This window comes from Malus domestica, chromosome 01 (genome assembly GCF_042453785.1).
Source record: "Malus domestica chromosome 01, GDT2T_hap1".
Lineage (NCBI taxonomy): Eukaryota > Viridiplantae > Streptophyta > Magnoliopsida > Rosales > Rosaceae > Malus > Malus domestica.
This window is the reverse complement of record NC_091661.1, coordinates 24,829,421-24,856,321: the sequence shown is the minus strand read 5'-3', so window position 1 is coordinate 24,856,321 and position 26,901 is coordinate 24,829,421. Positions and strand designations below refer to the sequence as shown.

Here is a 26,901-nt window from a genome sequence, read left to right as displayed (position 1 = left end):
CGGTGGGTGAAAAGTACAAAATAAAAGATAAAAAGAGAGACAAAAAGTTTGAAATTTTGAATGCTTAGCCCTTCGGGAATGCTACGTGGCAGACAAGTAGTGGAGAACACAATTAACCGACTTATGTTCCCATTACAACAACGTTAACCTCGCCAGCTGGCAGCAATACGCCCACTCGAAAGCTTTTTTATTTTTTATTTATTTGTGAAAGTACGCATGCGAACTTGAAGCTGCTTGCGCAAAAGCATATTCGAAAGCGAAAATAATCGGTAAGTAAGATATTCCGCGGCCGTAAAAATTGCCTGCATCCAGTTGTATTATAACACCACCCACATCAAAAAATATTCACTGTCGTGTTTACGTATCAACGGTCTCTTTTTATTCACCAATAGAAAACCGCCATTTGTCTGTGCTAGGATAGGACGCAATGCACTTGATGCCCCCACCCGACTTGTTAAGTTGACAAAGACGGAAAACCCTAATCTTTCCTTAAACGCAGAGTCTCGGTGAAAGCGGTCAAACGGCGTCGCTTGGTACATTCTTCTACCCCCTTCCTGCGTTCAAATTAAGCAGGGAGAGCAGACAAGAGTAATGAAGAAGCTCCGCAGCAGAAGCGGAAAACTGGGTTCGTGCAATTTCTAATCTCTAGGGTTTTTTTTTCCGGCATTCAATTTCTCTCAGGTTTTGGGAGTTGGGGGTGAGGTTGCTTCGTGGCGAAGTTAAGGGATTCTAGGGCAACCCAGAAATGCAGACGGAGGCGAGAGTTGGGGTGGTGGTGGAAGGAGGGCAGATTGCTCTGAATACCGGCCATGGAGGCGTGGCCGTCGAAGGCGGCGTGAGGTCGCTGGCGCAGTCGCTGCCGCAGAAACAGACGAAGCCGCTGCACCAACAGCAGTCTCAGATCGGTACGGTGTCACAGCTTCTCGCCGGAGGTGTCGCTGGCGCTCTCAGTAAGACTTGCACGGCGCCTCTTGCTCGGCTCACTATTCTCTTTCAGGTGGGTCTTTTCCTTGTTTTCCCTTCATTTTTAATGTTTGTTTTTGCAGGCTGATTAATGAGTTTTTGTTTAACTTAATATATTATTTTGGTGTTTGGTGTGTTATGTTCAATGAAATTTGGTTAAAAAAAAAAAGAACTTTGAATTAAAAAAGTCGGTGTTTTCAAGTTACTGATCAAGTGAAGATCGGGTTTTGTTATGCTTTAGTGAACAATGAGTCATGCTTGGTTTTAGTTTTAATGAAAATTTGATTAAAATTTTGAACTTTGAATTAAGCCCGAGTTTTCGGGTTACTGAACAAGTAAAGATTGGGTTTTGTTATGATTATCGAACAACGGAGCTGCTTTACTGATATCATGCTATCATTTTAGGTGCAAGGTATGCACTCAGATGTTGCAACGATGCGAAAAGCTAGCATATGGCGTGAGGCCTCCAGAATTGCTGGTGAAGAAGGATTTAGAGCTTTCTGGAAAGGAAATTTGGTGACAATTGCTCATCGTCTTCCATATTCTTCCGTCAATTTCTACTCATATGAGCAGTATAAAAAGGTTGGTAAAAACACTTGGTTCATGTTACCTTCATACAGTTCAACTGGTCAATTAAGTTATTGTACCATTGCTTGATGTTTAATTCATTGGGTTTTATGTGGTACAGTTCCTAAAAAATGTTCCTGGACTGGAAAATCATAGCGACAACTTGAGTACAGACCTTGGTGTGCATTTTGTGGGTGGAGGATTGGCCGGAATAACAGCTGCATCAGTCACATATCCTTTGGATCTTGTAAGGACACGCCTTGCAGCTCAGGTAATTTGGAAAGAAATGCTTTCTTTTACTAGATTTTGTACTTATTTGGGGAGTGCTTTTAAATGACTGAAAGAGCTTTTAGAGAATGTTTTTGAAACCAATACTTAGTAAAAATGCAAGTTAATCCTGGAAGTGCTTCCTTCAGGAAGCAGGAAGAACTTCAAGTGCTTTTGGAACCCAAAAACATTTTCTCTAAAAGTGCTTTCAGTCATTTAAAAGAACTTCCCAAATGAGATTTGTAAGTTGTTGAACCATTGATTGCCATGTTTGGGAATGCATGCCGCGTCAATCATTAGTAGTTGGCATATGTTTTCTTTTTTTAACACTTCCCCAGAAGTTAGTCTCGTTGTATATTTGAAGCATACCTACAGGGGCATATGTTCAACTATATTCTGAACCATTTCATCCTTTTTGAATTACTGTATGTTAGTCTCTGATTGAATTTAAGAGCTCTGCCTTGACTGAAAAATTTTCATATGTATTTTGCTCCACTATTGTTTTATTGGAAATTTGCAGACAAATGTGATCTACTACAAAGGAATTTGGCATACACTGCAAACTATTACCCGGGATGAGGGTATTTTTGGCCTCTATAAGGGACTCGGAGCAACCCTCTTGGTATGCTCAAATTATTTTTTGTAACTTCATTTATGCCTAGAATTGTCACTTGGTGTTTTATCTGACTTCTCTACTATCTATAATGCAGGGTGTTGGGCCCAGTATAGCTATCAGTTTTTCAGTTTATGAGACCTTGAGAGCTTCTTGGCAGTCGCATAGGTGGGTTACTTAGTTCTATGGTTTATATGTTACAATTACCTTTGCATGCATGCTTTCTTTAGGCCAAACATTATAATGAATTTCGTTACCTTCACATCAGGCCTGAGGATTCTACTGTGTTGGTTAGTCTTGCTTGTGGGAGCCTTTCAGGAATTGCATCATCAACAGGTGAGTGATCTTACACTTCCTATTTTCTTAGATCTCTTGAAAAGTGATTCAATATAGTTTCTCGTGTCAGATAGTCTGGGTGGTTGTTCTTAACGGAAGTCATAGTTTGTATTGTATAGATATCAGTGTCAAGCTTGATGGTGGATGTAATTCTTCTTCTACCCATGTATAGCTTTAAAGCACATTTTCTTTTCACTTTTTACCACTTCAATAATAGTTTCTGTTGGATTACTTTTAAGTGTTACATTTGGTGAAATACCCCTAACCTAAACTATTGCATTGAAATCTGATTAGAGCAGTCTTGTTACAGTTAACAATGTGGTTGAATAATTTGGTTTGTTTAATTAGAAATGTCAATAATAAATAAAAGTTAATGTACATAGCTGTTTTCTATGCTTTTGATGCAGAGAAAACAGGTTGTGGTGCAGGCTCTGCACCAAGTCTCTAAACAGACTGACCCTTAGAGCCAGAAACCAGGCCGGAGTGGGTTTTTAATCCGGTATTTGAGAATCTTAGTAAGGAAGCTGACAAGAAATTTCTTGTGCATCATCACTCATCTAACTTATTTTTGTTTTTATGATAAAGACCTTGTTTTGATTAACATCATCTTTCCAACATTTCTTCGGTGACTTGTCTCCCAAAGGTTTGCAGTTGGTTCTATTATAGGGTGGAACTGCTCTCAGGTGAAACTCTGTCTTCAGTTATCAAATGTGAGAGGTGTCCTCTTTGAGGTATGCTTCTCACTTAGGTTTCCTTATTCCAATGGCTTCATGGGTATTGTATTCCTTCAAGCCCTCGCCAGTGAATGCGGGGATGCTCTTGGGCTGGTGTTGCCTTCACTTGGATCTTAATCTCTAAATTTTCTTTCCTTTATTTAAGGCAGACTATCTTCCTTCATTTTGCCATAAAAGTGAGTGTTAGCTTTTTAAATCATCTGCTGACTGACCTGTAAGGTATGTGAACACCTCATTATTACTCCCGAAAAAACTAAATTTCATTCAAACTTGCACTAGATTGTCAAGCTGCATAGTGGTAGTAGTCGAATAGCCAATATTACTCTATTTATTTGGGAGTGGTTGCATAGTGCTTAAAGTCTGATCGTATTTTTAGTTTTATTTTTGTTGCTTTTAAATCACTTTCTCGTCTTGACTTGTCATGTGCCACTGTCTTTGCATTGTTTGATTTGTTAACTGTTCGAGACCTGATTTCATGACCTCGGAGAATGTAGTCTTCAAACAGTATTATAGTATGATGGCATTTACCAACGGTGTCCAGTTCTTTTCATTTTAGTCTCATTATATTGTGCAGCAACCTTCCCATTGGATCTTGTGAGGCGACGGAAGCAGTTGGAAGGTGCTGGTGGCCGAGCTCGTGTCTACACAACAGGCCTTTTTGGCACATTTAAGCACATCTTCAAAACAGAAGGGTTGCGTGGCTTATATAGAGGGATCCTCCCAGAATACTACAAGGTGGTACCCGGTGTAGGTATCTGTTTCATGACGTACGAGACGTTGAAGATGCTTTTAGCGGATGTCAGTGCTGCTATATAGTTTCACTGGGTACTCATCTTTCCCGAAAGCGATACTGTAGGAGGGGCGCCGAACGAAGCTGTTAGAACAAAATCTCGTGGCAGGTAGTTTTGCGATGCTGCTGTGGGGAATAGATTTTTGTGTGTATAGATTGACGATCCTACATCTCTCACATTTTGAATTTGTATGCGACGCAATTGTCTCTTACAGTAATCAGAAATATTCAATCTTCTCCTCTGAGAAATCTTCAATTTACGGGACGTTTCCTGCAGCTGTAATTCATACTTGTCTTCGAATTAACAAAGTAATCTAGCATTATACGTTGTACTAATCTATCTATTTGCTAATTTCTCGTCGTGATTGTCACCCTGGCTCATGATGTTATCAATCTACTTGTTCTCTAAAACGTGTTTTAATTTTACGATTCTACACCGTTGGTACACGAGATATCTACTGTCACACTGAAAAACTTGCCGTTTTCCAGAAACATGCTTCTCTTTCACAACAATTGTTCTACACATTACTTGCTCTCATACGAAGAAATCCTTCACAAAACTTGTCTTAGAAAATTCCATAACACAAACTCCATTAAAATTTGTAAGAACAGAAAAATCACATAAACCAGTACTGAGGTGCTTTTATAAAAAGTGGGTATAAAAAAAAGCTGAGCTCAAGAATGTGTTTGGTAAACACTTAAAAACAGCTTATTTTCACAGTTTTTTGTGAAAAAAGCTGAAAATGAGCTTATTGTCACAGCATGACAGAAACAGTTTTTTTTTTTCAAAGCACCGCAATACCAAACCAGCTCAATCTCAAGTAAAATAAAAATACATGGATATAATTGTTTATTATTAATATTATTGATTGGAAGAGTGACAAATTGAGCTTGTATCCTCTCCCAGCGCCCTAGAGCTTCTGTGATCAGCTCAATCCGTTGTTAGGGTTGAGCAAAATAATATCTTCAGACTTCAATGGCCGTATAGAGCAGAGAGAACGGAGAAATAGCAACATTATTTTGTCCTCATTACACCGGGAAGTTTCCGGTGTGGTGAATGTGATCCAATGTGCGACGCAAACCATATTTATTCACAGCTGCATTGGCTGCTCGAAACCCTCCTCCGTATGCAGGTGAAGAATCGTGGGCGATTTGGTGCTTGAAAAACTCCCCTAGTTTGTGTTCAACTTCCGATTTTCCACCTTTTTTCGAGGAAAACGTGAAAGAGGAAGAGGAAGCTGCAGGTGAAAATGTAGATGAAGATGGCATGCTTTTGAATCTCGGCATTACTTCTGACTCAAGCCACATGTATGAAAGCACCTGGCAGATGCCTTCCTCTACCTCGGGATTAAGATTCCGGTAGCCATTGAGGCGTAACCAGCCGTGCATCAACTCATGGGCAAGAATGGCACCAGTCAGTAACCTGCATCCAACATGAATATTGAAAACAGTCAGATGAACCTTGTGTGCTGCCAGTTTGATAACCATTTCGTTTTTAGTTGAAAGAGCCAACTAGCATTACCTTGGGAGACCATAGAGAACAAGAATGGCAGTAACTTCGCAACTTCGTTTCAATTTCTGAGGTTGGGTTCTTATTCCGATAAATTGATACCCTCCGATTCTCGGCCTTCTGAGGATCTGATTAGTAACACATGAAGGAATCAAGAGAAACAAATGAGAAAATTTCGTTGAGGTCAGCTTCATGAATCATTTTAATTTTAAGAAGAACGAAAAGAGAACTAGTAGAATTGTCTAAATTCGTACACTGGTGACAGTCTGCTCTTCCGAAAGGCATAAACCCCTCGTCTCGGGCATGTGATGGAGGCCCTGCAAAGAACCAGTGATGAATTAGAGGAATTCCTCAAACCGAAAAAAACTCAAAGAACAGGGCAGGGATTTCGACATTACACTCTTTTCGCCTACAATAGCTTCGTTAAGTGCTTGTCTTTCGACCAGAAGCATGGGTATTTCCTGCTCCAATCTCATGTACATCCCTTCGTAATAGTCTCGTATGGAGTGATACAATGGCTGACAGTCACCCGTGTCCATGATAGCAGATTCCATGCACTCGTAGCATAGACTCCGCCCGTCCCCCAGTGAAACGTACCTTGCATCCCAAGACTTCCAAACGAAGAAAAAGAAGACGAAGAAAGCAGAACAATTTGATTTAGCGTTCGTAAAGTTTCAATTTCAAGAAATACTTTGAGGAGGTGCTAGTGTAGATTAGTACCTCTAAGCGTTCGCAACTGCAGCAACGAGCTGTGTTATCATGTTCATGTGCTGGACAGTACTTCTGTGACCAAAAAGGATGGCATCTATACTCGATCAAACCAGCTCGATTCGTTGGAATCTGAAAATTTTCGAAGCGAAGAATTATTAATGTCGAAGTAGGTTACCATAACGTTTCTATATATTTAGAGAAATAGCCTTTTCTTACAAATTGATGGCAAACTTCACACTTGGGATGAGACAGCTCTTTAAAGCAGGACTTGTGATACGGATCCTTCCCTGACAAAGAAAACTAGGATCAAGAGAAAACGCCGGTAAGAACTAGACCATGGCGAAGGGAAAAACAAAAACACAGCTGAACGAGTCCAAGGAAGAGAAACTACCTCATTCTCAACAATCGGTTGGCCACAAGAACGGCAACAGAAGCACTGGGGATGAAAAAAGATCCCCATGCACGCCAGGTAGTTGCCAAACTGTATCTCGTGTTTACAACCGCCACATATTCTGCTAATCAGACACAAAATGCACAGGATTAGTAGCAGCAACTTTCAAGCTTCATTAACACTGAGCAATTTGGTATGTAAATAAAAAAATTGATCAAACCGAAGATCCTAAGCTACGTGAAACTAAAAAGTACACCTGAAAAAATGTTACCTTTGTTGTCCATAGGGATAATACGGTGGAGGGGCTTGGGCATATGGACGATAGAAAGGTGGAATCGGACCTTCCTGAAGCGACCTAGCAAGCTCTTCATCCTTTTCTGTCTGCCATCTATATCCTGAATATTGCAAAAGAAAATATGCCTGAATAACGACATTGTGAAAAGACGCGCGCGCACATAGTGTGGTATTCGGGGGTCGGATCTTGAAGAATGGAAACTTACTGCTTGGTTTTTTCAAATCTTCGGCCAGAGACAGTGCAATTGCATGGTCTAACTCCTCTTTCTCCTTCTGCGCTCTAGAGCGGTCATCCTGATCACACAAGAAAAAGATAGTTTACTCGGATTCTCACTGTTATCGTTGTAGCTTTCTTTGTTGCACTTTCGTTCTTATAGTTTCATTCCGTTAGCACCATTTAGTCCAATTCATCAAATAAGGCAAAGTTACTTCCATAAAAATTTGATGGAAAAATCAACTCAGTTGACGGGTTCGACCAAAGTGAAAACATAACAAAAATGTTACAAAAATGATCTACATGGATGAAGGTAAAAATCCGAGTAAAGATACAAGCACTTAAAATCAACTGGGAATTATAAAAATCCCATAATATTTTGCAGCCGAAATCAAACCAAAATATGCTATAATTTTGTAATCCAAACAAAAAGAACAATACTAACATATATTAACAGTCTGAAGTTAAGAAAACGTGATCACAAAAAATAAGAGGGGTTGGTGTTCAAACCAATGATCGAGGTAGCTCCCGCGAAAGCATGTTTTCATCACCAATAAGCTGCGGATTCCGGTTACTACCAGCAGCGGCTTCTCCACGACTAGGCCTACTCCTGAAAAGTTTACTGAGCCATTTCATAAAGCGTGACTTCCTCTCTACGTATGAAGAAACAAACTCCCCTGCTTACCACAAACATTTCAACATCATCTCCCAACTTATAAAAAAAAAAAAAAACGTCCTCTGTCCAAACAACATAAGGCACAGAGTTTGGAAATAAATTAAATCTGAATAAAAAAAGTTGAATATATATATAGATATATGTGTTATACCAGAAATACAAGGGTGAGAAAGCTGGTTGACACCTGAAGCAACCATTGAAGATTAAGCTCCTTATATATAGAACGAGGGCTTCGCCGGAATCACGAAGAACCTTGAAAGGGACGGTCACAGAGAGAGAGAGAGAGCGAGAGAGAGAGAGAGAGAGAGATTACGCGACGGACGGCTCGAAAGAAAAGAGGGAGGACAACAAGGCACCAGGCAACGTCAAAATTAAAAGGCCGAGAGAGAAAGCAAGCAAGAGAATCTCTGAGAGAAAAAGAAAGTGGTTTTAGAATGTAGACAGAGAGCCGCAGAGAGCCGCAGATTCTTGGCTTCCACAGCAGTGAAGTTCAATTCATTTCGCTCAAAACTCCAACTAAAAGAAAAACTCAAACTCATATATTTGTATGTGCACATACAAATATACGTATTAGTCCTCCTACACTAAGGGTTAACGGTAGTTAAGTTTATCGACGACATATTAACAACTGCAATGTCAAAGTCTAAGTCTCAACAATATCGAGAGGTTCTTCTTTTAGAAAAGTGCAGTTAAACACATTGTAGACAAATTCTAAATGTATATATATGCGGTAGAGAAAAATATGGAATCTGGTGAAGCGGAGAACACAAAAGTAAGGGTGGAGGACAGCCGGATGAATCGAACGAAAAGATGAAAAAAGTGTGGTGTGCGTAAGCATCGTCGTGGATTGGAGTTTGAGAGATGGAGATGGAATGGATTGAAGAAGAATGTACTTTTCTCTTTCTCTTTTCTGCTTGCTTTCTTATTTTGAATTTTAGCAGGACTTTATGTTTTCCGGGTTTTTACTATTTAGAAAGTGGTCAGAATATTCTCTTTATTTACTAGATTACCATGGACCTCCATCCCCCATATGGGCAAATATTAGGAACAGTAGGTTCATCTAGTCACGTGATTGTGCGGCTACACATACAAAAAGAGAATTTTATATATTGCATTCTTTCATCCTCACCATGGTCTAACTCGATTTTCACTTGATTTGTATATGGCTAGTCGGACATGAGTTTTCACCCCTTGTATGGCGATTATGGCCGAGAAGTCTATTATTAATATAGTTGTCTCACCACAACGTGATTCAATCTGATTTCTTTAAAAGTTCATTTACTTATTCGCACTACAGTTTAAGTACATGACATATCAATATCATCTCTTATTCATATTATAACACGTGAATTTATATCATTACACAATAATATGACCGTTACACTTAAAGATTTCTCACCTTTTATGATTATATCCAATAATAAGCCTGTTTAAAAACAGCTAAACACCACCTTTAAAATCTATTAAGATTAAAAAGTCTTCCTAATGGTGGTCCATTTAAAATAGCAGGTTTTATTCTCCCTTTTGCTCTCTTTTCCCACTTTTTTCCCATTTGGTTTGTCAAGATATTAAATTCTCTTTGCTTCCTATGGAATTAGATACTTCTGTTTTTTATATTAATTCTCTTTTCTTTTCCTAGGTTTTCACATGGCAACAATATTCCCTCAAAAAATAAAAATGAAAACCCCCCTTCTCACGTAGACAACGCAAGATTCCATTATCATCAACATCACAAGTGAGCCATTTGCAGGGAAATTTATATAATCCTATCAAAATGTAACTTTCATTGACTTCTATATAATCTTAATTGACACTGGCAAAAGCAAAGTATTATGATTTCATAGATCTTTGGTGCGGCACGGACGTAGACACCAAATCTGAGGTGGATGAGCCATCTAGCTAGCTAGCTTGGGACTTGGGAGAGAGTTTTGAAAAGCAACTTACATGCAACAGATTTATTGTCATTCGTCATGTGGTGTTTCAGTACATATGACATTATATTACTAGACTGAGACACTAAAGTAAGAGTAAACTCATTCTATATGTCAGTCATTTCTCCTGTTTCATGCATGTCATGGATAATTTATAACTTTGTGCGTGTGTAGTCAAAATCCACTTTACAGCTTAAAATGCTGTTACCTTTGGTAGTTTATTGACCTTCTTTTTGGCCTATGGCAATCAAAACGCTGTGATTTTTCAGACCATATTATGTGATTTTCATGTCCTCTACCATTTCTAAAATGCAAGAGATTCTTGTATATAGAAAAATCTGTATTCGTAGCTGTTTTGGTAAGAGACGGAGACAGAGTGGCTGATACTTTTATGTAATTGTCTGCAACAAGCAACTGGGGCAAAGTCGGTTTTTGCATGGCAACTGTCCTAAAATATTCCTATGCTACACAATTGTATACTATATGATGGCTCATTTCAGGATAAAAGAGGCCTTTTGCTAGCCGTCCATATTCTTATTTTTTCACTTCTTTATTGATCTTGGCTAAAGCCTAAAGGGTAGGTTTGGAGTTGGACCTCCCTTTCCCTCGTAAAGAAAAAGTGTTTATATATCATGTTACTGATACAATTAATCTCACAACGTCACATGATATTACTAAATTATGTGTTGCAATATATACGAATTGGTGATCTATTGATATTTTAGGGTATAATATACTAAAGAAAAATGTGTTATTGTGTACATAATTTGGTTAAATCACATGACGGTTTGACAATCACACCAGAAATAGATTTTCATAGGAATATAATCTCTAGCCAATAGGTTGTGACTTGAACCATATTCACAGAACTTTTGGCAGCCTATAGCTGGGAACTTTTTTACTTTGAGAAATCTGAATTGCTATGGCAGTTGTACGCATTTGATATTTTATTCTCAGCTTGAGATCTACAAATATTTAATCATTTCTTTTGTGTGTTAAGTAGAAATTGTGAGTAAGAAGCAGTTGATGTTAGATGCTAATTAAGATTCTGGTAAACAGCATGCAATATATTTATTTTCGGGTTTAGGGTTGCAGTTGCAGATGCCATGCCTGCATGCATATGGAAATTGAAAACCCTGCAGTTGCAGATGCAGTAAAGTTAACTTAGAATTTGTTGCTGTCGTGAAAAGAGGAAGCGATCAGAATTCAGAGCACATTGTGGATGCAAATTTCTTCCTCCTTGATCTTGGACAATTTTGCACCTACAAAACAATTAAAACCTTAGGTTAAGGCCAAGAGCCTCACGCACCCACGATGAATGAGGGGGGCTTTGGCCGAAGAACCTCCGATGCCAAAGTTAGAATTTAGAGAGAAAGAGTGTTTAGAGAATTTTGGGATTTTTGCCAAAGTGTTGGAATTAGTGTTTGGTGAAAATGGGAACCAATTTATAGGAGAGGAAAGGATGGCCGGCCACTTAGTAGGGTTTTAGGTTTTGGTTTGGTTTAATTAGCCAATTAATTGGCTAATTAAACATAAAAGGAAATGCTTTTGTGGTTATGGAATTTATTGGCTAATAAAAAGGAAGAAATGGTGAAAAAGGTAGAAAAGGTGACGGATGAGGTTTTGAAATGGGGATAGCCGGCCCTTTTGTGGGAGTTAGGGTAAAGTGAAAGGTCTAAATGCTAATTAAGGGAATAATTAGCTAATTCACCCATTAATTAGCTATTTATCATTATTTTAGCTAATTGATTAGGAATGTTTTAGGAATTATGGAATAAGTATAGTATTTAGCTAATTGATTAGCTAAATAATGAAATAGGAAATATATGAATAAATTAGGTTTTAAGTTGATACCTATTTTGGGCACTTTTGACTTGGTTGAGGGATAATTGCCCGCTGCTTGCGTGTAGGAATCCCGGTATGCCCCAAGGGTAATTTTGTCTTCTTTTGTCAAAAATCCACATGTCGCCTTGTGAATATTTTTGGCTCCACAAATGCCCCCACAAATGCCCTCACACATGTTGGGCTGCTCGCAGAAAATGGCAGTAGGTGTAGAGATCTTCTTGCTTTAGAAAACTTAGGACTGCTTCCTATTTTGATGTAGATTCTCTCTTTAATAGGAAATTAGATCCTTCTAGGAAAGGGAAATAAATTTCTCTCAAAGCCTATTTAAGTCCATCTTAAGTGGGTTATTAAATCAACTTTGGAGAGCGATTTATTATACCCTACAAGAGAGAGATAGCTTAGAGGATATTTGTTCCCCCTCCTCTAGCAATTTTCTACATCTTGCCCGTGCAAATGACTGTCTTTCGTTGCTTTCTTCGTCTTTTTTGTGCCGCACTGAGGTAAGAAAAAATTAATTTTCCTTGTCTTCTTCTTGGATGGTGCTACCTCAGGGCAGCCGTCGGGGTGGTGCGGCACGTCGGCTGGCATGGGCCAGGAGTCGGCTTGACATGGGCCGAGGAGGTATTGTGGCAGGGACCACTGCTTTAAGCTGCTCGACTTGGCTAGAACCAAGGGCAGCTTATATGGCTGGGGCCACGGACGCTGTGGCGCGGTGCTAGGCGAGTCACATAGCTCATGTCTTTTTGGGCTTTTGGACATGACGCGAGCTAGGTGGGTGATTGAGAGAAATGAAGAGGTTGCGGGCCTCATGAGCTGCTGGAATGTTGGGTTGAACTCCCCTGCTGGGTACCACGAATGGCGTTGGCTACTTTAACTCTCTTCGTCAGGAGAAACGTGGGCTGCTCCCAAAATAAGAGGTGAATAGGATCAAGGCAGATGCATTGGCTCGTCCAATCACCGTTATGGATCATGCTGCAAGTGAAGGTGGAAAAAGGGATCTTCCCTGCCTGCTCAAGAGATGCCGGCTGAGATAAAACCAAAGACTTTTTTCGCTGCTTATGCAAAGGATGAAAAGTTGATTGCTGCTTATAATCAAGTGATCCACTTTAAGAGAATCGTCGATAGGCTTGAACCCCAAGTGTTGGAACTTCAAGGTGTACTGAAGATCAACGAAAGTTTGAAGAAAGAAGTGGATGAGCTGCAGCGCGTCCATGTTGGTATTGGTGAAGTAGTTGGAGAAGTTGGTGCCCAGGCTAGAGCGGTCGGGGGTGATGCCGTGGCTAAGAGCTTCGCGGCTGCTGAAGGTGTGGCGACCGAATAGTCGTGAGATGTCCAAGCTGCTAAAGTGTAGTCATCTAGGTAGCCTTTAAGATTTTCTTTGTTTTTCCTTGTAGCTCTTGTTTTGCTTGAACTCCTTCGGCCTTTACTAGTTGTTTATAAACATGTTTTCCTTAGCTTTTCTTCATTTTTGCTTCTTTTGTTCATGCCCTAACCTTTAGACTTGATAGACCAGTGGCAAGCATGCTACTTTTTTATAAGCAGGCAAGCTCGCGTAGCCTATGCAGCCGTAGGTGTTGGTATAGAACTTTGCAAAGTTGTTAGCCATTGGGTTGGCAGCCCGATGCCTTACTTACAGAAGCAGACAAGTCCGCGTAACCATTAGGCTGTTAACCTTGAGTTTCTCCAATTCCGTAGGTTGCGTAGCAAGTATCACAACACTTTAGGACTTGGTGTAGGTTGTTCCGCGCTTGGCAGAGGTGAAGCTTATCGACTACGTAATATGTCGGCAGTGGATAAAACTTTGTACATGCGTGCTAGCTTGTTTAACCTTTCACAAGAATGTGAGGTTGTAAAAGTCTAGAGCGGTTTTACTGCTCGAAGGGCAAGCCGTAAGCAGTCTTGCGGAATCCGTAGGCTACCTTAGTGCACTCGGTAGCAGCTTTAGGATTCCAGGGCAGCCGTCCATCGGATGTACTGCGTAATGTGCCCTCTTCGTCTCTAGGGCCCAGTTCCTCACGGATTAGGCCAAGAGACCCAAAATCCTTCAATTAGCTAAGCCTTGAAAAAGACCATTGCGGCTACTTCTAGGAATCTCGGCGCAAGCCATCGTGCATCTAGTTATACTATGGCAGCCCAGCTCATCCACGTCTGGATATTCGGAGTGTAGAGTTTATCCTCCCGTTCTTGGAGAGCTGACCCATGTGGGTGTCGGGGAATTGGTTTACCCTCTCGCGTTGGAGAGCAATTAGTTTACCCTCTCGCGCTGGAGAGCATGGTTGGTCCCTCGGGGGGCGCAATTCCTGCAGTAAGTCCCTAAGAAGAGCGCGATCTTCTTTTGAAGTGCATGAGTGATCAGTTGTTGTAAGCATACAACCAAGCCAAGTCGTGATTACTTCTGAATTCCTCATTGAAAAACGAGTTAAACGAACGAGAACTTAGATGTAAAGTAAGAACTGCATAACAACTGGATAATCCTCGGCTGGTGAGGTAGTGCCCGTCGAGCTGCTTGAGTATTCGGGCTTTGATGTAGCAAGAGGTCACACATGGTACTTCCTTAGATTGTAGGTGTTCCACTGTTTTTCGATCTTTTTGTCGTTTTATGGTGGCGAGGGTGTAATTGTTCTTGCCACCTACTCTGCTGATCTTGTACGGACTTTCCCATATAAGATCCATATTTTTTGAGCCTTTTCTGCTGGCAGTGATGAAGGTTTTTCTTATGACCAGATCTCCAGGCTAGAACTGCCGGATCTTGGCCTTTTTGTTGTAGCTGGAGAGGAGCTGATGTTGCCGGATCTTGCCACCTACTCTGCTGATCTTGTACGGACTTTCCCAGATGGGATCCATATTTTTGGAGCCTTTTCTGCTGGCAATGATGAAGGTTTTTCTTATGACCAGATCTCCAGGCTGGAACTGCCGGATCTTGGCCCTTTTGTTGTAGCTTGAGAGAAGCTGATGCTGGTAGGCTGCGATGCAAGTGATAGTCTGTTCGCGCCTCTCTTCTTCCAGATCTAAGCTTGTGGCCATCTCCTTTCGGTTGCTCGTATTTTGGTTGTGCAATATGCCCATAGACATCATTGGAGTTTGTCTGACCATTTTCTTTTCTTATTGGTGAAGTAGTTGGTTGCCACGATCATCATGCCTTTGCCCCTAGTAGTCTGGCTGGTGATTAGCTAGGACTCGAAATGAATGGAAAGCTTTTTTACCACCAAGTCTTTTGTCATTCGAAGACCTGCTAGTGGGGCTTCGTACTCTGCTTCATTGTTAGATGCTTTGAAGTTTAGAGTGATCGCCTGCTTGAGCATTGAAACGTCTGGGGTGGCAAGAACCACGACTGCTCACGAGCCTTCGTAATTGGATGCGCCGTCGACATGCAAACGCCAAAAATCTCCATTGATGGAGCAGGTGTGGCTAAAGTGTGCTCGGCTGCCTTCGGGGCGTCGTTGGGCCGAGTTGTTGCGTTCGTCAGAAAACTTACATCTGCCAGGGTCTACGCCTTTATCGTCGCTGGTTTGGATTTGGCGGAATAATGCGTTATGATGATGATTGCTTGCGTTTGAAGGTAAAACTTAAGCTTTTGGGTTACAACAATTATCGCCAAAGTTAGCTTTTGAATTTTTAATAGCATCGAGGAGAGCTTTTGAACTATAGAATACAGGTAACTGTAGAATATAGGTAGTCGGGCCCCCAGCTCTTTTTGCATGATGGTAGAGCTTATTGGTGCTTTAGATACCGTCAAACATGCGAATAAGTCCTCCGCTGCTTCTAGGGAGATGATGTCGGGTACTTCTTCAAGTCCTTGAATGTGCATTGGCGCGCCTCATCCCAAAGTGCATGCTTCTCTGCCAAAGCAAAAGAGTCTGCCAGAGTTAGATCTTCTTTCATGATCAATTTTCCGAATAACGGGTGGTCTGCTAGAAGTCCTTTTTGGAAGGCTGCTCTAGCTATCGAGTCGTTACATCTGACTATTTTTGCCTTCTCTACTTTGAACCTCCTCACATAGTCGCGAAGCGACTCCTTTGGGTTCTTCTTGACGTCGAACAAATGGTCAGACTTCTTTTTAATCGAGCGATAGGATGAATATTCTTTTGTGAAAACCTAAGAAAGTTCGTAGAAATTTGGGATGGATTGTGGCGGCAGGGTGTAGAACCAATCTTGCGCCTCGCCTTGTAGAGTGGTGGCGAATATCTTGCACATGAGATCATCGTTGTTTCAATAAAGGATCATTACGCTTGGGTAACGTTTTAAGTGTCTTTCCGGGTCTTCATCTCCTTTGAAAAATGTGAAATGTGGCATGCTGAACTCGCGTAGAGGCTCTGTCTGCTCGATCTCGTCCGTGAAAGGTGACCTGCTTATGTTGGTCATGTTCCGTCAGAGTGCCTCGTCGGTGACCTCGTTGCGTTGGAAATCATGCAATCGCTTGGTCAATAGTCTCTCTACTTCTTCCTGAATTTGCCTTTGTTGGGGTAGCGGAGCTCTCGGCTGCCCCCAGCCATGACTTGTTGGTCTAGGCTGCTTTTCTATATGTTTGGCTCGTCTATGCCGCGGATGCAGTGCATGTGGTGCGTTCCTAGCAGGCGAGCGAGTTCTTCGCAGGCTGCTGGTTGAACTTGAGCGGGATTGAGTGACTACTTCTCTCCGTCCGTCGTGCTGCCTACTCTGATGTGAGGTGGAGGATGCTCCTTATGGGCTTAGCCGCGAATGGACACTTTGTCCGGAAGGTTGCTCATGTTGACTATCGGAGTATGACCCCAACCGTGAATGTATGCTCATCCGTGGGCCTAGTCGAGAGTGCATGCTCCTCCGCGCGCTAAGACGGGAATGTACACTGCCCAAACGTTCGGCTCGTGGCTGGTCGAGTGGCTGCTTGCCAGGACGCTGCTGGAAAGGTCTGTCTGCCCTTGTCCTACTTCGGGATACCTCGTCCAGGGCACATTAGATCCTGATGCGTTGCAAAAGTTGATTCACCAAGGTTGTCTGTTGTACAAGGGCGCTCGTCAATTCTATGACTTGTCGAGACAAGTGTTGTTCGCCATTTGGATTGGAATAGCTTGGAAGGAATACGCCTTCTTAGGCAGTGGAATGGTGGTAGACTCTGAGCGCGAGATTTGAGTTGGGAAATGTCAAATCCGTGAAAAAATGTGGTGTGAATGCCCCCAGCTCGATGGTAGGTCCGGATGGTTGAGATAGTCTTGGGCTGACTTGGGCTGCTTGGAAAGCCACGGGAGCAGGCTGGGCCACGAGAGCAGGCTGGGTAGTGAGAGTGGGCTGCTCGACTAGAGCTGGCTGGGCCACGGGAATGGGCTGCTCGTCGGGAGCAGGCTCGGTCACGAGAGCATGCTGCTCAGTAGGAGCAGGTTGGGCCGTGAGAGTGGGTTGCTCGACGGGAGCAGGCTGGGCCACAGGAGTAGGCTGCTCGACGGAAGCAGGCTGGACCATGGGAGTGGGCTGCTCGTCGGGAGCAGGCTGGGTTACGAGAGCAGGCTGCTTGGCAGGAGCAGGCTGGGCCGCGATAGCAGGTTGCTTGGCGGGAGCATGTTGCTTAGTATGTGATGCATGCGAATGCGAGGCTTGGGCTCGGGCCCATGCAAACTTGGATGGCACGACTTAGGCCGTGGCCTTGGTGCTGTGAGCCTTGGATGGCACAGCTCGAGCCGTGGTGAAGGCACCATGGACCTCGCCACGGGTGGCTACCGAGGTAGCCACCGTGGTGGTTCCCATGGTGGAAACTCGTGGTGGTGGTGCTGCTCCACTTATTATCGCATTTAGCCTCACGGATCTCCGCAATCCCATTTCTTGAACATTAGAATTTTCACTTGTGGAATTTTCTAAATTTCTAGCCATTATATTTTGCTTATACGTTTTATCAAAGAACCTTTGGAAGTAAAAAATTCTAACAATAAGAACGTATGAAAAATATTCAAATGGACTAGAAAATAAAGAAAAAAACCTTTTTGTGCGAGAGTCTTCTACGAGTATGGATTTCAACTCTCAATGAAAGCACCAATTTGTGGATGCAAATTTCTTCCTCCTTGATCTTGGACAATTTTGCACCTACAAAACAATTAAAACCTTAGGTTAAGGCCAAGAGCCTCACGCACCCACGATGAATGAGGGGGGCTTTGGCCGAAGAACCTCTGATGCCAAAGTTAGAATTTAGAGAGAAAGAGTGTTTAGAGAATTTTGGGATTTTTGCCAAAGTGTTGGAATTAGTGTTTGGTGAAAATGGGAACCAATTTATAGGAGATGAAAGGATGGCCGGCCACTTAGTAGGGTTTTAGGTTTTGTTTTGGTTTAATTAGCCAATTAATTGGCTAATTAAACATAAAAGGAAATGCTTTTGTGGTTATGAAATTTATTGGCTAATAAAAAGGAAGAAATGGTGAAAAAGGTAGAAAAGGTGATTGATGAGGTTTTGAAATGGGGATAGCCAGCCCTTTTGTGGGAGTTAGGGTAAAGTGAAAGGTCTAAATGCTAATTAAGGGAATAATTAGCTAATTAACCCATTAATTAGCTATTTATCATTATTTTAGAAGGAATGTTTTAGGAATTATGGAATAAGTATAGTATTTAGCTAATTGATTAGCTAAATAATGAAATAGGAAATATATGAATAAATTAGGTTTTAAGTTGATACCTATTTTGGGCACTTTTGACTTGGTTGAGGGATAATTGCCCGCTTCTTGCGCGTAGGAATCCCGGTATGCCACAAGGGTAGTTTTGTCTTATTTTGTCAAAAATCCACATGTCGCCTTGTGAATATTTTTGGCTCCACACATATTATGTAACAAATGACTCCATTTTGCTCGTGGTTTAGGCTGAGTATACATATGGGCTTTTTTTAGAGTTGGGGGTTGCAAGGAGTGCATGGTTCAGTTATAGCTTGAAGTAGGGTGATCTCTCTTATTTATTTATTTTTGGTTAAATGATAGGTTTTGTTAGATTAGATATTAGATTACTCATAGACGGAATTTGAACTCACGCCTTCATGCAAAGACTCAATATTTTTTCACCACTGTTATAATGGGCCACTTGCCTAGGGTGATTCCTCAGTATATTGTTTTGCTTGCTGGTTTCAGCCCTCCAAATTCCAAATGCATAGTACATGTTTTAGTGACAAATTTTAAAATGTCACCAACATACTGTCATTTGATATTACTAATTATTTATTATAACCAATTTTTATTTTATGGTACGCACCACTATGTGATAACTTGATAAGGAAAATCAACGTTAGATTTCACATATGTTGGGATCTAAGATTTTTGTATAGTTTTGATACAACTCATATCACTAAGTGATATGTACTATTATAGCCTGATTCCATTTTATCGCACATATTTTTTTACCCTAGGTCCTTAATATTCGAGAAAAGATCCTCTCTAGATCTCTTCTACTAATATCACTTGATCAAGTGACCCATGCCTTTCAAATTTCATCCAAAGATCTACCTGTTTTGACCTATTCAAAGCTGTAATAATTTTTAACCGTTAGATAAAATTTAAAAAACTCAGATCAATTGATCTAGTTGCCTTGATGGAAGAGATCCATATCTCTTCTCTTAATATACAACCGTGCAATTACAAAACGCGATAAAAATTCGTCAATTGGTCAACGGGCGAGACATGTTAACGCGGCAAGTCTACGGTCTCTCTTTCTCTCGATCCAAATCCAATAGCTTTCCCTTTCTTCTTGCTCTCTCATTATTTGCTGCACTTATTACTCTTGATCAAAGCTTGTGAGTTGACCAACAAAAGATCAAAGCTTGTGAGTTTTCCTTTTTCATTCAGTTCAGTAGCCTTTACTTGTTCATATAATCTCGTTCTTTTATAAATCATGCATATTTTTACATTTTTAGTGTCTGGGCTTTTGTTAGTTTTGTCCTAGTTATTCTTTTGATTTTACATCATTTCGTATTTCATTGAATTAACTTTCCCTAATTCATGGTTTTGAGGTAGATCATGATTCTTGAGCTTTGTTACTGGTTCTTTGTTATATTATATAAGATCGTACAGTTAGAATTTTGTTCTTGCATATATATCTTTAATTTCTTATAAGTTGGGTTTCCTTAATTTGTTGTGATCTCATAATATATATATATATATATATATATATATATATATATATATATATATATCCTACATGGGAAGAGATTTTTATTTTTATTAAAAAATTGAGATTAGTTGTGGGACTCACACCACATTAAATTAACTATCTATTTTTCAAGTTGCACTTTATAGATCATCCTTGCAAAATATTAGTGAAATCAGAAATATTTAAGACATCTAATTGAGTTAAAATAAATTGACAAAAACTTTGTTTTGTAAGAAATAATGAAATTTCATCGTGATAATTAAATAGGCAAATAGTTTCGGATTGAATTGAATTTTTGCAAAAATGATCTATAAATCGAGACTTACAAAATAGACAATTCGGATCGTTAAGCTCGATGTGGAGTAGGTCCAACAACTAATCCCCATTTTTTGAAAAAAAAATGAGAATCTCTTTCTATCATGTTTGATTTGAAGTTCCCCATTTTGGTGTTTCTTGGTTTGTGCCTTAAGTTCAATAGTGATCTCAGAAGCGAGTAACTTCGTAATATTGTTGTTTATGCTGTCAAATAATTGAATGGGAGCATACTTGTATGTGATTGATTTGAATGGATGCATGTATTTATGGCTTTTGAATAATTAGACAATCAATCTAGAGCTTTATTCCTAGAACTTCGTGATACTACTACATTCTACTACATTGGAGGAGAGAAGTGTTGGAGAATAGGATTCTACATCGATCACATGACAAGATAATATATAATTAATTTATAGGAGTTTCCATTCCTAATATCACCAATGTCTTTTGTGATAAAACTTAATGCTTAATAATAAATGATTAAATTAAAACAATATCGGTTACATTAATGGTGGACCATGGTAGACCTAGAAAGTTTATCAGGATGTCCGTATTCTATTAGACCAATTCCTACTTGCGGTTGTTTTCAGTTGCCTGGCATATAGCGCTATGAGTGGTGGGATTCGCACAAGCGTGAAAGGATACATTAATGCGAAACGCGTCACTTTGACGTTGGAGCCGACAGATGAGAACAAAGAGAATGAGATCATAACTAGACATTTGAGGAGTGAGACCCTATTAGATGCTGCTGCTGGTTGCTTGGATAAGAAGCCAGCTGAAGTTCCTCATGACCTACCATGGCTGAGCTCTGCGGCCTCTAATTTTGAAGTATATATTTCCTCCAACATCTTATATTCTGTACCTATGCACGTACGCATTTATGGTTGGAGTTAGAATTTTATGTGTATATTGTCCGTGCCTGCAGTTAGAATGCATAGAAACTCCTCATACATGGATTGGAGGAATGGATCCTGCTCTACTGGACGATATTATCAGACGGTTTTTTAACCGATCAGCTGCACGGCCGTTCTTAAATCTGGTATCTGAGTCTGAGGTGATGCAGCTTTGTCATTGTTCCAGAGAAATCATGCTTTATACTTGATCTTAAATCACCTATCAGCATTATCGGTACGTCAGCTTGCTAAAAACCCTAAACCCTACCTAGCTACATATTGTTACAGTTTATATTTTGCCTTAATTAATTAGTAAAAGAAATTTGTCCGTTTCGTTTTTCAGGCGAAAAATTTAGTGAACGATTATCAACCCAGGTTAAAGACTGGGAGTGTACCATCACGGAAGCTAGTGGCAGTGCCAATTATTTAGCTTACGTGTTCTTGGGTGACTTTATGGAATTTGCGGAGGGGAGTAAATGTTTATTGCTTGCTTATAAGGTTAAGTATCCGAACAACGTTTTTCTTCTTAGGGGAGATGATGAATGTGCTACAAATCAGAGATACGCAACAAGTTTCAGAAGCGAGCTGTGGGAAATCTTCAACGACTGTTTTAACTGCATTCCTGTGGCAGCTATTGTAGACGGCAGGTTCATTCCAAAACCCACAATTGATGAAGAGAGGTTTCCATCTCACTCTCCTCTCTATTTCTGACCACCAAACTGAATAAATTAAATGGAAACACCAGGCATCGGGCAAGATTAAACAAAGGTGCATGATAAGCTAAAAATGATGTGTATTTATCATTTTCCTGCAAGTGACAAGGGGTTGGTTTGATATAGGGACTAGACCTGTACTTAAGGATGGGGATTTGCTGAATGAATGCTAATTAAGAAATCTACATATGTTGGAATGAAAACTTCTCTATCTTTTAGTCATTGCATTTGGCTTATATCCGGAAGGGAACCCCCAGAGCACAAAACATTGCGTCAAATTAGAGAATGGAAAATATAAAAAGAAGGAAGCGCCAGTCCCACATCGGCCAAGAGTGCAATTAATGAACTCTTTATGTACAAGTGTCTCACCATAGAGTCAGTTTGTCCCTTCGTGGACGTCTGAACGATACAGAGAAGATTAGCATGGCCCCTGAGCAAGGATGACACGAATAAATCGAGAAATGGTCCAAAGTCCAAATTTATGTCTTCTTCTTGAATACAGTTGCGAGAAACAAATTTGTGTGATCTTTATTTTTTTTTTAAACACGTAGATGGGAAGACTGTCGACGAAATTCCCATTCGAGGAAGCATATTGCACTCGCGAGAAAGGGGATCTGGAGCACCAGTTTGTGAACCAAGTCCATAATCCCCTGTAATTATATCGTGACAGTTTAACAAGCCACTTTTGTTAACGTGGAGTACATCTCCTTGTTGTAAGTAGACAAGGCAAGATTACGCCCTGACAATGCCTTACTAAAATAAGCGATTGGATGACGTTCTTGGCTTCAAGAAATGCTATGCCAACTTCGAAAGCATAAGTTTCGATCACAAATTGTTTATGAAATCGGGAAGTGCAAGAACTGGTGTGGAAGCCAAAGCTTCTTTTAAGCTTTCAGAAAGCAACTATGGAGTCGGCGGTCCATGAGAAATTGCCATGCTGCAACATATTTGTCAATGGCTTGAAGATGTTTGGCTACTTCAATGTTCCGATCAGTTCTAAGGAGTGAAAATGTAAAATAAATTGAAACTGTGCAGGGCGTTTAAATGGGAAGAGGCAGCTTTTCATTTCGTTCTTCATAAAAATCTCTACAGGGCTGAAGCTTATATATTCATAGGGTAATGCTATTTACATTCCTATTTTTACCTCACATTCTTGTTATTTTTATTCATTGATCTTCTTCAATTCATTGATCTTCTTCAATTCATTGATCCAACGGTTGAAAATTGAAGAAATTTGTTTGTCTCACAAACCTTATATACTATTGTCATCTGTGACCTCTGCTGCAAAGGTACGCATGTCCATTCGTTATTTTACCAACAATGATACTGTAGTTCATCTTCTGATTGGAGTTGCTCTGCGGTTACTTGAAGAAGCTGAAATGGAGGTGACGCTGGGGAAGGCAGGGAAAGAGGAGAATTTTGGCTTTTACATTTTTCCCTTTTTAAGTTTGTTACCAATAGATAAATAAAGGGTGAATTGACCAATAACATTTTCTATTAATGCCACATGAACGCCACATGAGCAGTCATGTCAGCAAATTTAATGGAATAAACAGATCGCGCCAAAGTGAAGCGGATATTGAGATCAGGGTGTTAAGTAAATATAGAAATATAGAGAATAATCAGAATGATGATTTTGAGGTACGACTTGAATCGTTTCCTTAAAGTGTTATTTGCCCCCACTCGAATGAGTTTGCTAAAGGGTTCTTGGCAAATCACTTCCAGGATACAACAAAGTATGGAATATTCGATTAGCAAAACCGAATTATATTTCCTTAGAAATAACTAGAAAGAAATTGTATGAATATGATGAAGAGAGAAAAGAGAGCAAAGAAATTATGTAGACGACAAATTTCTGAATGAATCTTTTCTACTAATGTTACCAATATATATAGAGAGAATTGCACCTTTAGACATATCCTTTGGTTTTGGGTGTATCCTCTCACCATGAGATACAACTGAACATTGCAGCAATGTTTCTAATGGATATGTCTGATGCAAAAAATGCATTCGGATGCATCATACCTTTTTGCCAAAACAGAGAAAATGTGCCGCGTTTAATTGGAAAGGGTGTGATTGTTGGGTCAATGACCCAATCCCATCATCTGTCAAATATTGCTGGTGCACTACACCAATATATATATATATATATATAATAATTTATATATTTATTATTGAAATCTCTAACAATCCTTCCCAATTTCAATAATATATAATAAATAATATTACAATAATTCTCTCTTTATAATTATCACAAGCATACCGATATAATCATGCATACAATAAAAGTGTCTTTCAAATTAAACCTTTAATTAGTGTAAGTAATTCAAAGTTATAACGAATGCGATGGTGACCTAAGTTTAAACCAACTATTCTTATGTTAAAACCGGAATCACTACACACATGACTATGTCTTATTTCCTTAAAGAAATTTCTAAACCAATTAAGCACTATTATGGTCTTGTGCTTCATCCTGGTTTCATAAACATTTACAAGAGAAAACTCAACTCTTGGCAGAAGCGGCACCACTTCTTATGTTCATATAGGTGAGGTTCCTTCCCATGTCCCTACTACTATAGACATAACTACAAATAACCTCATTAAGAGATAAAACTCATCCTCCTAAACATAGCAGTCTTGCACTGATCATCCTGGAATGAGCTATATAATAATTTTCAGTGATTTCACAACCACTTAACAATAACTTGTTATTACCCATTAAACTTTTAAACTAGTGATGTTCTAGACAAAGTCGGATTACCATTATTGGTGGCTAATTTTCAGTAAAGGGTTTTAGCCTCATTCCACTAAATGTACTAACTACCAAAGCTCATGAAAGTGCTTTCATTAACGGATCCGCCAAGTTATTACTTGATTTAACATAAACAATATTAATAACTCCATCAGTTATTAATTGCTTGACATATTCATGTCTCAAGCTAATATGTCTAGATTTTCCATTGTATACCTTATTGTATGCTCTAGACAAAGTAGTCTCACTATCACAGTATAAAGAAATGGATGGCATTGGTTGTGGCCACAACTCTATTTCCAATAACAAATTTCTAATCCATTCCGCTTCTTTACATGTTGCTGCTAATACTATAAATTCAGATTCCATAGTTGAATGTGCTATACATGTTTGCTTCTTCGAAGCCCAAGAAATTGCTCATCCGGCAATTGTAAAAATCCACCCTGATGTAGACTTATTATCATTAGCACTTGTTATCCAACTTGCATCTGAATATCCTTCAAGTACTGCTGGAAACTCAGAGTAAGTTAAACTCAGGTTAATAGTTCTTTTAAGATAACCAAAAATTCTATTTATTGCTTTCCAATGAGCAGTACATGGATGACTAGTGTATCCAGAAAGTTTGCTTACTGTAAATGCGATATCTGGCCTGGTACAATGCATGGCATACATTAAACTTCCGATTACACTAGCATACTCAAGCTGTGCAACGGACCTACCCGAATTATTAAGCAAAGTCTCACTAGGGTCATAAGGGGTATTTGCTTCTTTTATTTGTAGATGCTTAAACTTAAGAAGCAATTTTTCTATATAATGTGACTGACACAAAGCTTAACCCCTACTATGCTTCTTTACTTTAATTCCCAAGATAGTATCTACTTCATTCAAGTCCTTCATCTTGAATTTTGAATTTAGATACTCTTTAGTTTCAGATACACCTTTCATGTTTGTACAAAAAATTAGCAAGTCGTCGACATATAAACATATAACAACACCATAATCATTTGTGAATTTAGAATATATGCATTTATCAGCACTTTTATGTCTAAATCCATATGATAAAATGACAAAATCAAACTTTTCATGCCATTGTTTTGGTGCTTGCTTCAATCCATATAATGACTTTACTAATTTACAAACCTTCTTTTCATTCCCAGGGAGAACAAACCCTTCTGGTTGTTCCATATAGACTTCTTCATCTAAATCACCATTTAAAAATGCCGCTTTCACATCCATTTGATGCACATGCAAATTATATAAAGATGTCAATGCAAACAATATTCTAATTGATGTGAGCCTAGCTACTAGTGCATATGTATCGAAATAGTCTATTCCCTTTTTTTTGCTTAAAACCTTTGGCAACTAGCCTGGCTTTAAATGTCTGAATAGACCCGTTTGTATTGTATTTTCTTCTAAATACCCACTTAAAACCTATTGCTTTTGATCCTTGGGGCAAGTCTACTAAAACTCATGTCTGATTAGATATTAATGATTCAAATTCATTATCTATAGCCTATTTCCAAAAGGCTGCATCTCTTGAAGTAAATGCTTCGCTTAGACTTTTAGGATCATCCTCAACATTCAACAATATGAGTATTTTCTTAAGAACCTTTGTTCTATTTCCTTCGACTAAAAATACAATAGATTGAGATGAAATAAAATCAGAGCTTAGAGTCTTTTCTTTTCTTACCCTTTGGCTTTTCCTTGGTTCATTAACAGTTTCAGACTGTTTTCTTTTCTCACCTTGAGAATGACTCGTAGACGGATTAGAGAAACGTGTTTGATCATTCTCTTTTCCAGACACTGAGTAGTCATTATAGAATTTATTTTCTATAAATTCGACATCTCTAGACTCAACTATTGTGTTCGAGTCTAAATTAAGCAACCTGTATGCATTTGAATTTTCTGCATATCCTACAAATATTTAATTCCTCTTGGACCCAACTTGGATCTCTTAGGATCGAGTGCCTTATAAAAAGCTACACAACCCCATACTCTCAAATATGACAAATTTAGTTACACAACCCCATACTCTCAAATATGACAAATTTGGTTTTCTTCCTTTCCAAATTTCATATGGTGACACATGTGTTTTCATAGATGTAATTCTATTGTGTATATGGCATGCAGTAAACAATGCTTCACCCCATAAATATTTTGGAGTATTAGCATTAATCATCATAGAATTAATCATTTCAGTGAGTGTCCTATTTTTTCTTTCGGCCAAACCATTTTGTTGTGGTGTATAGGGTGCAGTTCTTTGATGTACAACACCATGTTCTTCACAAAAAATAT

At 39.5% G+C, this 26,901-nt stretch overlaps 2 protein-coding genes, 1 long non-coding RNA gene and 1 other non-coding gene across 10 annotated transcripts; 3 read left to right on the top strand and 1 right to left on the bottom strand.

Moving 5' to 3' along the window:
• The first annotated feature begins 226 nt into the window (after window positions 1-226).
• Window positions 227-4,606, top strand: LOC103435534 (uncharacterized). Of its 6 annotated transcripts, XR_011579376.1 has the most exons (9): window positions 484-997; window positions 1,369-1,545; window positions 1,652-1,801; window positions 2,318-2,419; window positions 2,508-2,578; window positions 2,679-2,746; window positions 3,154-3,261; window positions 3,390-3,477; window positions 4,055-4,606. XR_011579376.1 is itself a non-coding variant. In XM_008373930.4 (7 exons), the coding sequence occupies exons 1-7, from the start codon at window positions 746-748 to the stop codon at window positions 4,294-4,296; spliced, it is 1,062 nt and encodes a 353-aa protein (XP_008372152.2). In that variant the 5' UTR covers window positions 227-745; the 3' UTR covers window positions 4,297-4,606. The 6 variants fall into 6 exon arrangements, 2 of the variants coding, with proteins under 2 accessions (XP_008372152.2, XP_008372158.2); XR_011579377.1 differs by lacking the exon at window positions 3,390-3,477; XR_003772798.2 differs by having other exon boundaries at window positions 3,390-4,606.
• Window positions 4,607-4,844: 238 nt separating this feature from the next.
• LOC103435518 (protein DA1-related 2) lies at window positions 4,845-8,761 on the bottom strand. 2 transcript variants are annotated; one of them, XM_008373923.4, is made up of 11 exons: window positions 8,218-8,761; window positions 7,901-8,067; window positions 7,383-7,470; window positions 7,154-7,277; window positions 6,883-7,003; window positions 6,708-6,791; window positions 6,501-6,620; window positions 6,179-6,391; window positions 6,035-6,097; window positions 5,793-5,908; window positions 4,845-5,693 (listed from the first exon to the last, which is right to left on the bottom strand). In XM_008373923.4, exons 1-11 carry the CDS (start codon window positions 8,261-8,263, stop codon window positions 5,300-5,302), a joined length of 1,536 nt encoding a protein of 511 aa, XP_008372145.1. In that variant the 5' UTR covers window positions 8,264-8,761; the 3' UTR covers window positions 4,845-5,299. The 2 variants fall into 2 exon arrangements, with proteins under 2 accessions (XP_008372145.1, XP_028957394.1); XM_029101561.2 differs by having other exon boundaries at window positions 7,901-8,070; window positions 8,218-8,474.
• A 10,627-nt stretch (window positions 8,762-19,388) lies between these two features.
• LOC103435516 (uncharacterized) lies at window positions 19,389-22,076 on the top strand. The gene is made up of 4 exons (XR_529427.4): window positions 19,389-19,606; window positions 20,839-21,076; window positions 21,174-21,376; window positions 21,485-22,076. It is a non-coding gene; the product is annotated as an uncharacterized lncRNA (long non-coding RNA).
• Window positions 22,077-22,236: 160 nt separating this feature from the next.
• LOC114826844 (U6 spliceosomal RNA) lies at window positions 22,237-22,337 on the top strand. Its single transcript, XR_003775854.1, has one exon. It is a non-coding gene; the product is annotated as a U6 spliceosomal RNA (small nuclear RNA).
• Window positions 22,338-26,901: the final 4,564 nt, after the last annotated feature.

Coding starts and splice junctions, on each gene's coding strand:
- LOC103435534 (XM_008373930.4), top strand. CDS start 746: ATGCAGACGGAGGCGAGAGTTGGGGTGGTGGTGGAAGGAGGGCAGATT. Junction 1,802..2,317: donor GGACACGCCTTGCAGCTCAG/GTAATTTGGAAA, acceptor GGAAATTTGCAG/ACAAATGTGATCTACTACAA. Junction 2,420..2,507: donor GACTCGGAGCAACCCTCTTG/GTATGCTCAAAT, acceptor TCTATAATGCAG/GGTGTTGGGCCCAGTATAGC.
- LOC103435518 (XM_029101561.2), bottom strand. CDS start 8,263: ATGGTTGCTTCAGGTGTCAACCAGCTTTCTCACCCTTGTATTTCTG. Junction 8,071..8,217: donor TTCTCACCCTTGTATTTCTG/GTATAACACATA, acceptor GTTTGTGGTAAG/CAGGGGAGTTTGTTTCTTCA. Junction 7,278..7,382: donor AGATTTGAAAAAACCAAGCA/GTAAGTTTCCAT, acceptor TGCAATATTCAG/GATATAGATGGCAGACAGAA.